General features: G+C 32.0%; 1 protein-coding gene across 3 annotated transcripts in view; it reads right to left on the bottom strand.

Moving 5' to 3' along the window:
* Positions 1 to 15,084, bottom strand: part of SYCP1 (synaptonemal complex protein 1) — a 75,546-nt gene that overhangs the window by 40,361 nt on the left and 20,101 nt on the right. For all 3 annotated transcript variants that reach the window (XM_007485237.3, XM_007485233.3, XM_007485236.2), the window contains exons 13-18: positions 13,281 to 13,375; positions 11,421 to 11,605; positions 6,230 to 6,297; positions 3,411 to 3,475; positions 2,719 to 2,823; positions 425 to 528 (exon numbers count right to left, since the gene is read on the bottom strand). In XM_007485237.3, coding sequence (XP_007485299.2) covers positions 425 to 528; positions 2,719 to 2,823; positions 3,411 to 3,475; positions 6,230 to 6,297; positions 11,421 to 11,605; positions 13,281 to 13,375 — 622 coding nt within the window. The remainder of the gene's footprint in view (positions 1 to 424; positions 529 to 2,718; positions 2,824 to 3,410; positions 3,476 to 6,229; positions 6,298 to 11,420; positions 11,606 to 13,280; positions 13,376 to 15,084) is intronic.

Below are 15,084 nucleotides of genomic sequence, written 5' to 3'. Positions count from 1 at the left end.
ATTTTTAAGAACGCTGACCTTGCGACCTAAGCAAAAGTTATGAGTTACTGGGTTATTCCATTCTTTACTTTATATATATACATATATATGTATATATATGTATATATACATATCGGCATTCATCTAATTTTATATTCATGCAAGTTTAATAAGGTTACAATTTATGAGAGATAGCAAAGAATACTGGAAATAGGACCTTGGAGACAAAAAAAGTCTGCCTCTGACTCCCACTAAGGGACCCAGGGCAAGTCACTTACATACTCAATACCTTGGACAATTCTCTGAAATAATAGGTTACAAGGCAGATATTGACAGTCTTTTCACCCCAAATTCCCTAACTCAACAAAATCACAGGTCCAGTCTCCACAAAATGGTATGAATCTTTGGGAGAAAATTCATGTGTTTTACATAATGAAAAGCATACCTCTCTTGTTCAAGTTCAGTTTTCAGTTCTGCAACCTGTTCTAAGTAATTTTGTTCATTCTCAACAGCTGTATTAAATTTTACTTTCAAATCATGTACTTCTTTCTGAAAAAGAAAAAATATATGGGTTGTGGTTTAAAATTTTTTAATTATTAAAAATTATTATAAAGTAGCAAATTATTAAAAATTATTATAAAGTAGCAATAAAATGAGACTTCATCTTCACAGATCTATGATGTCTTCAGAGTAGGTATTCCTTTCTACTGATGCACATCACAACTTCTTTTTATCTCAGCAGAGTCATCATGAGTTGTGACAGAAAAATTAAATCAACTTCTAACCAGCCTGATAATGAGTTTCTTTAAACTTATTCAGGTTCTATTTGAGGAAGTGCCCCTGGCAGCCAAGATCACTTTTCTCCTGACTCTCTGGACTTTCACACCTCCTCTCCTTACACCCTCATTATTTAGCTCCCTTTTTGTGCTTCCTTTTCCTTTGAATTTCTTGAGGATGGAGACTATCTTTGTGCTTTTCTTTTTATTACTAGTACTTAGAAAAGCACCTGCCACCTAGTAAGAATTTAATAAATACTTCATTTCTCCATTTAGACTAGTCTTCAGACCAGTACATATAACTCATCACTAGGCTATACATCTTCCATCTTTGAAGCATCTCCCAGAGATTGTGCTCTGGTAGCACAATATACAAAAACACAAGTTTGTTTCTATTCCATGAAGTTGTATTGAAATAGGTTATGGATATTAAAGAGTTGTCATATGAAGTTTTATAGCTAATTTAAAATTCATGTAGATGAAACATTGGAATTTTTAAATAGCAAGCTGTGAAGAATAAGCTTATGCAATGGTACTATCTCTGAACTGAGATCTTTTCAGTGAGATTGCTCTACCAATACAAATAAGAATCCCATTCTTCATATTTTATGATCCAGTTTAAATCTCTTTTTTGAAAAGTAAAAATACCACTTGCATTTCTATTCCTTTAGAATTTTCTCCTTTTTGGTAACCTTAAGTACTTTTAAATTTGTACTATTTCTATTATGGATTTCTTCTATATTAGGATCAGTACCTTCATCCTAATTTGATCTTCTTAAATAGCACTGTCACTTGCATATAAAGTATATCAAGGATTGAGGCAGAAATGTCCAAATGTAGTGGTTACATCAGAATTATCCATCCCATTCCCAACAAATTATTACAAAAATATTTGTTCTTGTTTTTGTATTTGTCCTCTTTCCACTTTCATTTACAAATATTCCTGGGATGATTTTGAGGCTAGCTGGACCTCATGAAAACACAACTGATTAATGATGGAGAAAATATAAGAATTCACTATACTTATTGTTTGATGGGGTAATCAAATAAAAAAAATTGATTTAGTGTAGTAAAATGTGACTTTAAAGACTCTCCTCCAACAAAGTATCTTCCATGCGTATATATTAAAATCATGCATGATTTCTCAAGCTATAAAACAAAGAAAACTTTAATTAGCAACCCTTTGATTATTAATATCAAGTGAGGCATAAAACAGAGAGACATGTTCTTGCCCAATATTTATGTCACTGTCATAAGTATGTACAAAAGAATTTCAAATGAATGAGACATTTCCTATAGATTATAATGCTCCTGTTTGTGAGTGATGTTCTAATTATATATATCCCTGGAAAACCTCCTAGATAAGATCCAAAATAACTCAAATCATTTTGACTTAACTACCAACTGGAAAAGGCAATTGAATAAATTAGATTTATTGTTGAAACTAGGATAAGTGGAAAAACCACAGAGTTTATCTAACTATATATGTATATAACCTTAGACAGACACTAAGGATGAACATGAATTGGGCCCACAGTTGAATAGGAGGAAGAGAGCAAAGTAGATTGCATTTGTGAAATCATGTAGTTTAGTGACTCAGAATCTCTCCCTAAAACAAAGACCCATCTCTTTAAAGTCAATATTCTTTCAATGATATTATATGGTATGAATCAAAGGACACCAGTCTCTAAAGAATTAAAGTGATAGTTCACATAAATGATCCAAAAAAGAAACATAGTGATCATGAATATTTTGCAACAGATCACCAATTAGAATTGCCTGGAATAAATGATATAAAAGATGCCACTAGATAACTGTATGACCATAAAAGAAGGTGGACTGGACTAGCTATATAGCAAAAGAGAGAACTAATAAGAATTTGAAATGTCTATAAACATTGATGTAATTGTAGAATACATCTATAATAACAAATATCTGAAACAAAATAAATCATTATACAAACCTCTTTGATTTGAAGAGTCTCATTTAGTTCTATTTCTGTTGCTTGAAGTTTTTCAGTAATCATCTCAAAATGTTTCTTTTCTTTTAAGAGTTTTTGATTTACCTCCTAATTAAGAATGTAAAGGAATCATGAATTCTATCATATAAATATTCAAAACTACAAATTCTATAAATAAGGGTTGTAAACAGAGCCATAATTTCAAAAAAGAATTTTATCTTTGTGTGGAACTACAAAATGAATACAAAACACATCTTCAGTGAATAAATATGAAGAAACTGTGGTATAAAAACCTCAAACTTGTAATTATGTAATTATAATCATCAAGCTTGGCTCCAAAGCAAGGAAGACAAAATGCCTTTCCTTTCTTCACATAAGGGGGAAATATTGGTATAGAACATTAAAGATGTCAGACTATGTTTATGTATTTGTTATTTTCCTGAAATGATTTTTCCCTTCTCTTTTTCATCCTTTGTTAGGAGAAATGGTTACAGAGAAGGGAGAGGGAAAGGACCCTTTTAAAAAACCAAGGTTATAATTTTTTAAAATCCAACGTAAAGTATGTTTTTGGAGACGTGGGTATGTATAGTATGGTATAGTTAAAATTGTAAATATCACAATAATATGCCAGACAAAAGCAGGCTGTTAAAATTGTCTACATTAAATTACTAAAAGAGATAGTTATATATATTTACCAAGGTTCTTTTTGATTCTTCTTCAAGTTGCAATTCTTTGTTCTTTTTACATAGTTTCTCTTCTTCTAAAATTAAAAAAATATATATTAAAAGAACTCAATGTCTTACTGAGATTAAAAATTGAGAATGATATGTGAAAACTGGATTGAATAAATAAGAAATAAAAGGTAACATAAAGAGGAAATCAACATAATTTATTACGCACATTGTATGTCACTGTGCTAAGCACTGAAGATACCATAACTTAAAGGAAAACAGTCCTTGTCCATAAAGAGTTTATATACTATTGGAAAAAAAACAAATAAATATAAAATAAACTCAAGAAAAAATTTTAATTAAAAGGCACTAGCAGCTGGGGTGATTGGGAAAGACTGTGTAGAAGGTAATGCTTCAACTGGACTTTGAAGGTAGAAACTAGGGATTCTAAGAGGAAGAGATGAAGAAGAATGGATTCCTAGTCAAAGGCACAGGGATGAGAGATAAAATGTTGTGAGGAATAACAAAAAGGTTAGTTTGGCAAGAAATAAGAGAAACATTCTCAAAGGGAAGCACTAGGAAGTAACAGATTAAAGGCACCATGAAAAAAAGTAATACATTTATAACATGGACAGATATATGATCATATAGGATATATTTAAAAGGGAATTATATATTATAAAGTCATCATCAAATAGTATTTCATATGCATTTGCCTTCATTTATCACTATCTCTTTATCTTAATATCTATATATAATTTAAACCTCTATAGTCTCAAAGGAAGATATGACACTCTTCTTCAATAAGCCCCTTATACTTAGGATCATGACCCCATCCATTCCTTTCTGTGTCTGGTTACCTTACCTCTCAAGGATACCTTACCTCTCAAGCATGCTTTACCTCCTCTTTTCCACAAGTTTCTTACATCACTATTAATTCACAAATTCAGTTAAATTAACATTGTCAAGCAGTACAGATCTCCTTTATTTTAAAAAAGTGTTTAACCCTAATACTCCTTCTGCCTATTATACCATTTCTCCTTCCTTTTCTTACTAAACTCCTTGAATATGTAGTATTTTATAAAATCCAATGCCTTCACTTCCTCTCTATTCAATAAATACTTAATCCTTTGCAAACTGTCTTCTTCTACTACCAGGTTAATGAAACAAATAATTAAAGATTACTAACAACCTTTTTCTATTCAAACATAATTATCCCTTTTCTGTCCTCATTACTTTGGAAACTATTGGTCTCAGTCTCCTTGAGATCCTTTTGTATTTCCCTTTCTTTTACTAATTTTTGTCCTTCCTTTCCATTCTACACAATGTGGTATTTTCCTTCAAGCTCTGTTTTGCGGCTTCTATTTCTCTATATTCTTTTCCTTAGTAAATACCTCCATTTTCATAGAGTCAAATATTTCTAAATTTAGATCTCCAGTTTTATCTGAATTCAATGAACTTCAAGAAGAATTTATTAAAGGTGCAGGTAGGTCACTCAGAGGATTAAGATCCAGACCCAGAGATGGGAGGTTCTGGGTTCAAATTTGTCCTCAGACACTTCCAGCTGAGTGACCCTGGGCAAGTCCCTTAACCTCCCACTACCCCCAAACCCTTCCCCCCTCTCCCTCCCACCATTGCCTAGTCTTTATTGTTCTTCTGTCTTGGATCCAATACACAGTATTCATTCTAAGATGAAAGGTAAGGGGTTTAAAAAACAAACAAAAAAAATTATTAAGCACCTGCCATATATGTGCTAGGTATTATGCTAAGCTCTGGGGCTACAAACACAAAAATTAAAAGTCCCTACACCTTAAGGACCTAAAATTCTACTGAATCATGAAATTATCATGATTTGAAGAAATGAAATGTAATTGGAATAAGTGTATTCAAAAATCTTACTGAGTATAGGATAGTGGAAGTATGGTGAAATGATAGTTCCTATGAAAAAAATTAAGGGATTTTAATAGATTGGTTATAGAAATTCAATTTACCTGATAGGTAAGTAAAATGGAAAGGGATTAAGAGAAAGAGAAGAGGAGAATAAGAAGGAGGGGAGAATAAGGAGACAGTGGTCAGAAGCAAAACAGACTTAAAGAGATCGAGATAGAGGAAGGAAAGAGAAGGGAAAGTTTAAGATAATAGGTTAGAAGGAAATATACAGTTAGCAATCATAATTAAGGAGGAATTTGAATGATATAAGATAGAACAAAAATTTAGAAGTTTATTTGGGTAAGAAGCAGAAAAAGTTCATTCTTTAAAAACAGGATAGGAGAAGTTGTGGAAGACAGATTTTGAAGTATGAAGAAGAAAAAATATGGAGATGTATGTCATTTAGTCTCAATTTTCTCAATAAAACAGGAGATATAGTCAGCTGTAAAAAGAACTAAGAATGAAATTATGCTTAAGAACCAACTGTGAAAAATGTAGAAGAAAATTCATTTTAAAAAGCAGTGAGGGCCCATAAGGCTTAATAGCACAGTTATTACTTACATATAAAATTAAATATAGCATAGATTTGAATAAACTTACTTTTTCCTACATATAGTTACTTCCCTAGGATGGCTAAAATATGAAATATGCATATGAGTTACAAAACATGACTGATATTTCTGACAAAAATTGTTAAGAATTCTGAAGTCAGGAATCTATGTCTCCCCTAACCCCTTTCAGTTCCTTAGTTAGCATCCAGGAAACATGGTGACCATTTTTTAAAGGCAATTTTAAGACTTTCCTGTTTTCTTAAAGCTAGACAAAATAATCAAGTAAAAAAACAACACAGAAACAATGTAGTAACTAGTCTATTTCATTATTTAAAAGGATATTTGTCCTTCTTTAAACCTCACCAAGTTCACTTGATTTCTTCTGTAGTTCCAAGATAAGTGTTTTCAATTGTTCTTCATTTTTCTCCAATCTTTTAAAATATATTTTAAAATGTAAAATGTCAACTACAAATATATTTAAGTAAGTAATTCAGTTATACAAGTTCAGGTGGTACACAAGGTAACTAGACTTTAAGTAATATATTTATTTGCCTGTCTCATTTGAATGTAAATATACCTTTAAAGTCATTAGGCATTTTATAAATCTATTCTCATAAATGTCCATTTTGAAAATGTATTATTTTTGTAATAAAAAAATGACTGAATCCTATCCTATGCTGCCTTTATTATAAACTTTTAAATCATATTCTTATAACCTTGTTTCTTGAATTTTTAATACAAACATTATTTAGGAATAAATGCAGAGAATTAGTGCTCAATTTATTCAAATGTCATATATAAGATGCACTTTGATGTATATGTATCCTATTATAAAGAAGACAGATTTGAAAACTAGCTATAAGACTTGGACAAGTTAATGTTCTTTCCTCTACTATCAAAATGATTATTAAATCCATAGGACTTGGTGAGATCTCTAAGCTAAAATAAGGAATAAGAGAACCCAGACCCAAGCTTTGGGAAATACAAACAGTTCTCAGTAAGTGGACCATTCTACAAATCTCTATAAAAAAAATTTTTTTTTACAGAATGCAAATTGCCCCTACTTCCCCTCTTCACTCAACCTATAAAACAAAGGCATATGTAAAGTAATAACTTTATACAAGTCATAAAATATACTGAAATGCAGACATATTAAATATTGTACCAAGATAATAAATAGAAATAAACAAAAATGAAAGGCAAAGTTAATGATGAGGTATTCACAGTTCTGTATAGTAAAGTATGTTTCTCTTTCTCTACTTACTCCACTTAGCCTTTATCATAGTTGGCTGTTGGCACAACTTTTTATGAAACTAACCAGAGATGATTGAACAGTAGCTCTCTTTTTTTCCTCATGTATTATAGTAAGCAATATTAACCTCAACTAATCTTTGAATTTTTAAAATTTTTAAAGAATTAGAGGTGATTTTTTTCAATACAAGAAAAAAAATTCACTCAAATGATCAAATGCTCCTGTCAATTGTATCATTATGAACCTTTTTTGGCTTAACTTTTGAGCAAAAAAGTTTTCTTTCTTCTTTGGCAATCTTTGCAGCTGCTCAGCAGATTCTCATTCAACATTTCTTCACCAAGACTCCATCACAGCATTCTCTTCCACTTCTAGCTCCAATTCTTGAGCTAATTTTACAGTCTTATCACCTAACTTCTTCTAATATTTTATCCTTGTCAAATCCACAAATCAGGATGAACTTCAGTCACATTTCTCCCAAACTCTCTGCAATACTTGTTTCTTGCATTATTTCCAGACTGCATGGCAAATATTATAGGATATCTATAGTGCTCTCAATGTCAAATTCTTATCTGTCTTCAAAGCTACAATTGTCTGGGCAATTGTAGTGCATAATAATACACCTTAAAATTCTTAATCACTGCCTGATCAATAATGTAATTATATAAAAATGACATAGTGGTAGTGGAATGATAGACCACTTTTACATTTTCAATAAAATCATCCAGATAGTGAGGGTGAAGTTGGGACATTATTTAAAAAAAAATAAGTAGAATCTTGAAAGGAATGCCATTATCATTACAAAACTTCTTGATTTAGGAAATGAAACAGAGTGTAAATCATTGTTCAAAGAAGATAGGGGCAATGCATTCCTGTTTTGTTATTTAGTCTTGTTGAACTCTTTGCAACACCATGCACCCTAGGTCCTTCTATCCTTCACTATCTCTTGAAATCTGTCTGAAATCATGTTTTGTTTCTATATTTTCTATCCATCTTGATCTCTGCTGTCCCTTTCTCCTTTTATCTTTAATCTTTCAAACATTAAGATCTTTTCCAATGAATCCTGTCCTCATTATATGGCCAAAGCATTTAAGCTTTGGCTTCAGTACTGCTTAGTGAATGTTTTCCAGTGAAAGTCCATGCCTTAGCGAATTAATGCACAAGTAGTATTACCTCCTTGATTCCTTTCACTGCTTTCAAAAATGGAATATTCAAGAACAGGTTTGAAATTCCAAGTCCAAGATGTTGTCCCTCCAAGCAGAAGAGTAACTATTTTTTGAAGTTTATACCATGGCATAGTTTTATAGTGAGGAAAGGCATTGAATGATTTGAGATGAGGAGAAAGATGAAGAGAGGGAGCTCTCAATAAAGCAGCCTCAATTTTTTTTAAGTGAAATATGAGGCAAGATTCTAAACAGAAAGATCTGGGGTAGAGGGAACAATGGGAGATTTGAGAAAGGAAAAGATTGGGAAAAGTTACTGTAACAATTAGGATGGTCAAATAATAAAGAATTGCCTTGCTGCAAAAAGGGCATTTTTAATTTCTTGATTCCAAATCATGTTATTCCATTTTTACTGTCCTCATTTGTGGTCACCCTCATAATAAAGTCACTTAGTATTAACAAAGATGATATACAAAAATAGTCAATGTTTCTTGGGCTGAGGGAGGCCAGACTAACTAACACATCGTTAGTAGTTGTGAATTAGTCAATGATTCTGTAAAACAATTTGAAATTATGTGAGAAAATGACATTCTAGTAAAGGGAAATAATATTCATATCATACTCTGAGTTCATTCTCACAACTCAAATTGGACTATTAGGTTAGGTTCCCAGAGGACAAAGAATGCTACTTCTCTCAGGGTTTGAAAAGCAACCCTGAGGACCTCTAGGATTTCTAGAACTGTAGTATGAGTTCGCTCTAGTGTGCTCCCCACTGATTGGCAGTCATTTAATAGCTTTTAGAAAAAACCTAAGATGATATAATAATAGTTGGCATAAAACATTTCTCCATCCCCCAAATCCCAGGGCCATACTCTTTCTTGTATTAGTACAGATAAAAATAGGTTAAAATATAAGAATATAATAGTGGTGAGCATATATACAGAGAATGTGTGTGTGTAGCCAAAGGATTAAATCACAACTTCTGATTACTCTAAGTTCTTTCTGGGGCCAGTAGGTGACACAGTGGATGGAGTGCCAATGCTGGAGTCAAGAAGACCTGAGTTCAAATTTGACCTCAGATACTTACTAGCTGTGTGAATCTGGATAAATCACTTAACCCTTTACCTTAATTTCCTCTTCTATAAAATGATCTGGAGGAAGAAATAGTAAACCACTCCACTATCTTTACCAAGAAAACCTCAGATGGGGTCATGAATTGTCAGACACAACTGAAAAAGAATAAGTCCTTTCTTGGGTCCTTAGAAAATATGCTTTTCTGGTTCAAGGTATTACATGCCTTTAACCTGTTTCTTCCCCTGAGGCTTTCTTTCTATTGTTAACCCAATAAGGAAACTGCAATAAACAAAGATTATATGTTGGTAAATGTTTACTAATATGCTCTCAAAAAAATGTACCAATCAATAAAACAATAAATCACAATTCCAAGCCAGTTCTAGCACACTGCTGCACCCAGTATGTGTCTGAGTTCAGATTTGAATTCAAGTCTTCCTGACATCAGGTACAGTATTCTCTCCACTATACTACCTGGCTCCCTAGTACATGGTAGTTGTTTAATAAATACTTTTTGGTTGATTATAGTCACCCAGGTCTTGATTTTAAGTGGTCAGGAGGTCTAGAGAAATCAGAATTAGGTCATATGGCAAGAAAGAAGATGAAGTGAAGTTTGGAAAAGAATTGAAGCATGGTCTAAGATTTGCTAGATCTAAGTAGGCAATGAATATCTAAGCTGACTAACTTATCCATCAGGACAGAATAGTCCCAGGCATTTGTCTCAAAGCTGAATGGAATGAATCATCAAGTACATATTTTCAAAAGATCCACTTGGGGAGTGAGGAGGTTAAAAGGAGGAAGGAGCATCAACAAAATATATGTTGAAGAGATGCCCTAGGATGGAACTATTAGAAAGAAACTAAGAAAAGATCCTATTCTTACAAAAATATTTATAGCAGTAATTTTTGTGATAGTTAAAAATAGTAAACTAATTAAATGCTCATTAATCTAGTGATGGCTGAACAAAATGTAGTATTATAAATTAATGGAATATTGTTACACCATAAGGAACAAAGAATATAAGAAATAGAGAAACATGGGAACACTTGTATGAAATGATGCAAAGCAAAAAAGGCAGAATCAGGAAAACAATATATAAAAAGACCATATTATGATATTGTATATTATTCTATTGTGATTCAGCTTATTTCATGTTATATTAGTTCACTCAAGTAGTCTTACATTTCCTAACTTCTTCATAATCATTGTTTCTTAATATTCAATAATATTTCATTACATTCATATAGTATAATTTGTTTAGCAATTTCCCCAATTGATGGGCACTCAATTTCCTTGTAGTTTTTTGTTACTATAAAACAATGCTATTAACAGTCTTGTTTATACACAAAGGCTGGATTTCCTTACATATTTGATCTCACTAAAGAGGGTTAAATGGTATGTATAATTTAGTAACTTTTCTGGTATAATTTCAAATATTTTCAGAATAATTAGATCAAATGACAGTTAACTTCAACATATGAGCTACAGTGCTTATCTTCTAACACTTAACCATTTTTGTTCTTTGTCATCTTTGACAATATCTTTGGTGTAAAATAACATCTTAGAGTTGTTTTAACTCATATTTATCTTATTACTAGTGATTTGAAGTATTCTTTCATATGTCTTCTAATAATTTGCATTTCTTCATTTGAAATCTGCCTATACATATTCTTTGACCATTTGGATAGTGGAAATTAGCTCTTGTTCTTATGTTTGTGTCAGTTTCTTATATATCTATGTGATATAGTAATATTTCACAAATGATCCTCAATTTAACTTATTGATAGATAGTAATTCACAAAGCAACCTACAAACACTGTTAAGTTTGTCTAATGTCTATATGTAAAGTTCTTTAATTCTCAAGCAGAGCCTGCCTAGAACTTTTCCTAAAATACCTCCCTGTCTAGAACAGGTCATTTTCTCTTTCCCGGAACCATATACAAGAAGAATAAATTCTAATGCTATAGAAATGATAAGCTCATATAATAATTTGAAGAAAATATTTAAAGTGTAACAAAAGCAGTTGAATTTTTATTGTTAAATCTAAGGTTTTATTTTGTTATTGTTCTACCTGTGCTGTTCTGTTGTCAACAATTCCTTCAAGGTGGAAATAGTAGCTTCAAATTCAGCAACAACTGATGAATGTGTAATCTTAGCTTCACTAATTTCTTCCATTTGAGCTTCTTTTTCTCTAGTAAGTAGAATTATCATTTTGCCTGCTGCTTGCAATTCTTCTTCTAATGTTTTTTGAGAAATCTAAAGTCGATAGAGTGAAAACAAGAAGACATATTCAAAACACTTTGTAAGGAAAAAAGTTTTGTTTATTTTTGAGACTGGGTCTTCCTATCTCTCCCTACCTAGAAGTGTATCAGATACTCAAAAGTCCAACCCCACTATGCATGGCTTCCTCTCCTGGGGTCTCACCATATCTATACATATTCTAACTGTTAATAAGGGTTTGAGAACTGACTGGCACCTTTGGATTTACAGTTCACTAAATCAAGCATTCCTCTTCTCAATCTCCAACTTTAAGATCAATTTATTGTGATCTTTGAGTCAGAAGACAAAATTAAGCCACACTCTAACTCAAACATAGAGTCTGTGAGATTCCTATTGAGAAGAAATGGTAGCAACTTTAATAGATAAGCAGCAGAAAGAATAAGACCAGGCTCCCCAACATTGGAAATTTATTAGTTATTAGCAATACAAGAATTATAGGAAAAAGAAAGAAGGAAAAATTGAACTGAGCTGTGACAAAGAAGGGGAAAAATCAAGGAAGGCCATTAGACTTTCAGGGATCCTAAAATAAAAGACTTACACTGTTACCACCAGTTTTACTCACCTCTTCCTAGACTGAAAAAGACCAAAAACTTTCCCCAAGTTCTCCTTCTGGTGCCTATTCATTAATAGATACTATAACATAATTTGCTCACTTCTTTACCCAAATGACTCTAGGAACCTGGATTTTGATTCAACTATTAACAGGCCAGGTTGCTAGAAATAAAAATAAATTTAAATTAAAAGCAGATAGCTAAGCCTCTACCCAAATGTAAGGACTTTTCCCATTTAGGGATTCTGAGCAATTTTGACTGTGGCCATAACTTTTCATTTAATATAAAGTCAAAAAGGCAGTGCAGAAAGGAATTCCATGGAGCTAAGGTATTATTATGTTGTCCTTAGGCTAAAAAAAATGAACTAATTATCATACTAGGGTATGGATGATTAAATTTCCAAAGACAAAGGGGAGGTAGTAAGAAAAAAGAGTTGATAACTATTGATATTAATCCTCACCTTCCTCCACCATCTACTTGGTGCTACATTAGGAATAAAATATTTGTTGAGTTCTACATCATACCTTTTCTTCAAAGCCCAGCTAAAGTTCTTTCTTTAATGGAAAACCTTTCTAGGCTACTCTGACCCACAATGAGGTCTCACTTCTCTAAATTAATGTACTATTTTTACTCCAACCAATATTTATTGAGTCTTGACTATCTTCAGGGCCCTATTCTAAGCAATGTAGGAGACACAAAGACTAAATGTAACATGGTCCTTGGACTCAGGGAGTTTATAGTCTAATAGAAAGACAAGATATGATATATATTCCACAAATTAAAGTACCAAATAAAACATAAATAATACAAAATGATGTATTTATTGCTTCCATTACTTATTTGACATATAATAAAACTATATTTCTTATGTAGTACCTGAGACATACGAAATAATTAATAAATGCTTGTTGACTGTTAATTGATGATCGCCTTTTTAGATTTCTCTTGTCTTACCACTCAGACTATGAGTTCTTTGAGGACAAGGACTATGTCTTAAATTACCTTAGTTTTCTCCATCATGCACAAAGTAGTATTCAAAAAATGTCTGTTCACTGGGTTTTATTGCCAATAAAGAGTAATTAAAATAACATAAAGCCTACCTCACTTTTTTGCAAAGACATCTTAATTTCTTCTAATTCTGACATCAAGTGATCCTGTTGGTCTTTAGATTCTTTTAAGTTTTCATTTTGCCATTCTAAAAGAATAATTTTTACATAAAGAAATATCAAGTATTAATAGAAAAGATATACTAAGAGAATAAAATTGCTCTACTTCTTTAATACTTTAAGGATCTTTAGGGTGGCATTCTCTCTATTGAAATGAATCCTAACCTCTCTATCAAGACAATTTCTAATAGTTGATATGGCTAATTTAGTGATAAATTTCCCTGAAATTATTATCTAGCTCATATCCATGAAGTGCATTATTAATTGAAGAGATCTAGAAATCAGTTTTGTCTAGAGTATTCAGTTCACTTGGTTAGAGTATATACCACTAATAGTACTGAAAATTGGATGCCTATAAAGCCAGTTGGTTTCATACAAAGAAAAATTCTGCCATGGTTACATTTCCAGGGCAGAGAAGAGTGCTTGAGTCGCTCAAAGACAGGCCAGGAAGACACTGACCAAACTTCTCCTTAGATCATACCACCACTGAAGAACAGAAAAAACCTTATAGACTCCCAGAACCAGCTCTGAAAACAGCAGTATAAAAATCCTGAAGTTTGAGACATCCCTGGAGTAGAGACCAACTTTAAATCAAAGTTAGAGGTCAAGAAATAGGGTAGGAAAATGAGCAAACAACAACAACAACAAAAAGAACCTGACCATAAAAAGTTATAATGGAGACAGGGACGATCAAGACACAAATTCAAATATGTAGCTAACTTTTTCAAATTTTAAGAAAATGAGTTATTCTATTGAAAATGGTGAAAAGATATGAATCAATAGTTTTTGGAGGAAGAAATCAATGTTATATATAGTCATATAAAAATGTTCTAAATCATTACTGATTAGAAGAATGCAAATGAAAATTTTTGAGGTACCATCTCATACCTATCAAATTGACTAAAACAATAGAAAGGGGAAATGACAAATATTGGTGGGAATGTAGAAAAATTGGGGCACTAATAAATAATTTTGGAGAATAATCTGGAATTGTGTTTAAAGGTACAAAATGGTATGTATTCTTTGACTCAGGAACACCATTAATTGGTCTGTATCCCAAGGTGTTCAAGGAAAAAGGAAAAGAACCTACATCTTCTAAAAATATGCATAGCAGCTATTTGTGGTGGCAAAAAAAATCTAGAAATTAAGAGGTTGCCCATCAATTGGGGAATGGCTGAATAAGTTGTGATATATTACTGTGATGGAATACTACTGGGCTATAAGAAATGAGCCTTTAGATTTTGGAAAAACATGGAAAGACTTGCATGAAATAAAGAAGAGTAAAATAAGCAGAATCAAGAGATGGTTGAATATACTAATTGCAATATAATTCAAAGAGTAAATGTGAGTGAATGAAATATTGTTATATGAATATTCAAATCAACTACAAAGGACCTATGAAGGAAGATGCTGTAGATGTCCAGAGAAAGAACTGATATATGGAACTATGTATTATATAGTTTTGTGTGTGTGTGTGTGTGTGTGTGTGTGTGTGAAAAATATAGGCCTTCTCTAGTGTAGAGTTGGGTGGGAGGGAAGAAAATATCTTATAATTCAAATATAACAAAAAAAATTATTTTTTAAATGAGGGTTGGACTACATAGCTTTTGAGGCTCTGTCTAACTCTTGATCTATAATCCCCTCTCCTCAACAAAAAAGGAATGCATATTAAAAAACTCTGAGGTATTCACCTCAAATATATCAGATTGGCTAATATGACAGAAAAGGAAAATGAAAA

This window comes from Monodelphis domestica, chromosome 2 (genome assembly GCF_027887165.1).
Source record: "Monodelphis domestica isolate mMonDom1 chromosome 2, mMonDom1.pri, whole genome shotgun sequence".
Lineage (NCBI taxonomy): Eukaryota > Metazoa > Chordata > Mammalia > Didelphimorphia > Didelphidae > Monodelphis > Monodelphis domestica.
The sequence above is the reverse complement of the archived record's forward strand: the minus strand, read 5'-3'. Positions and strand labels throughout refer to the sequence as shown.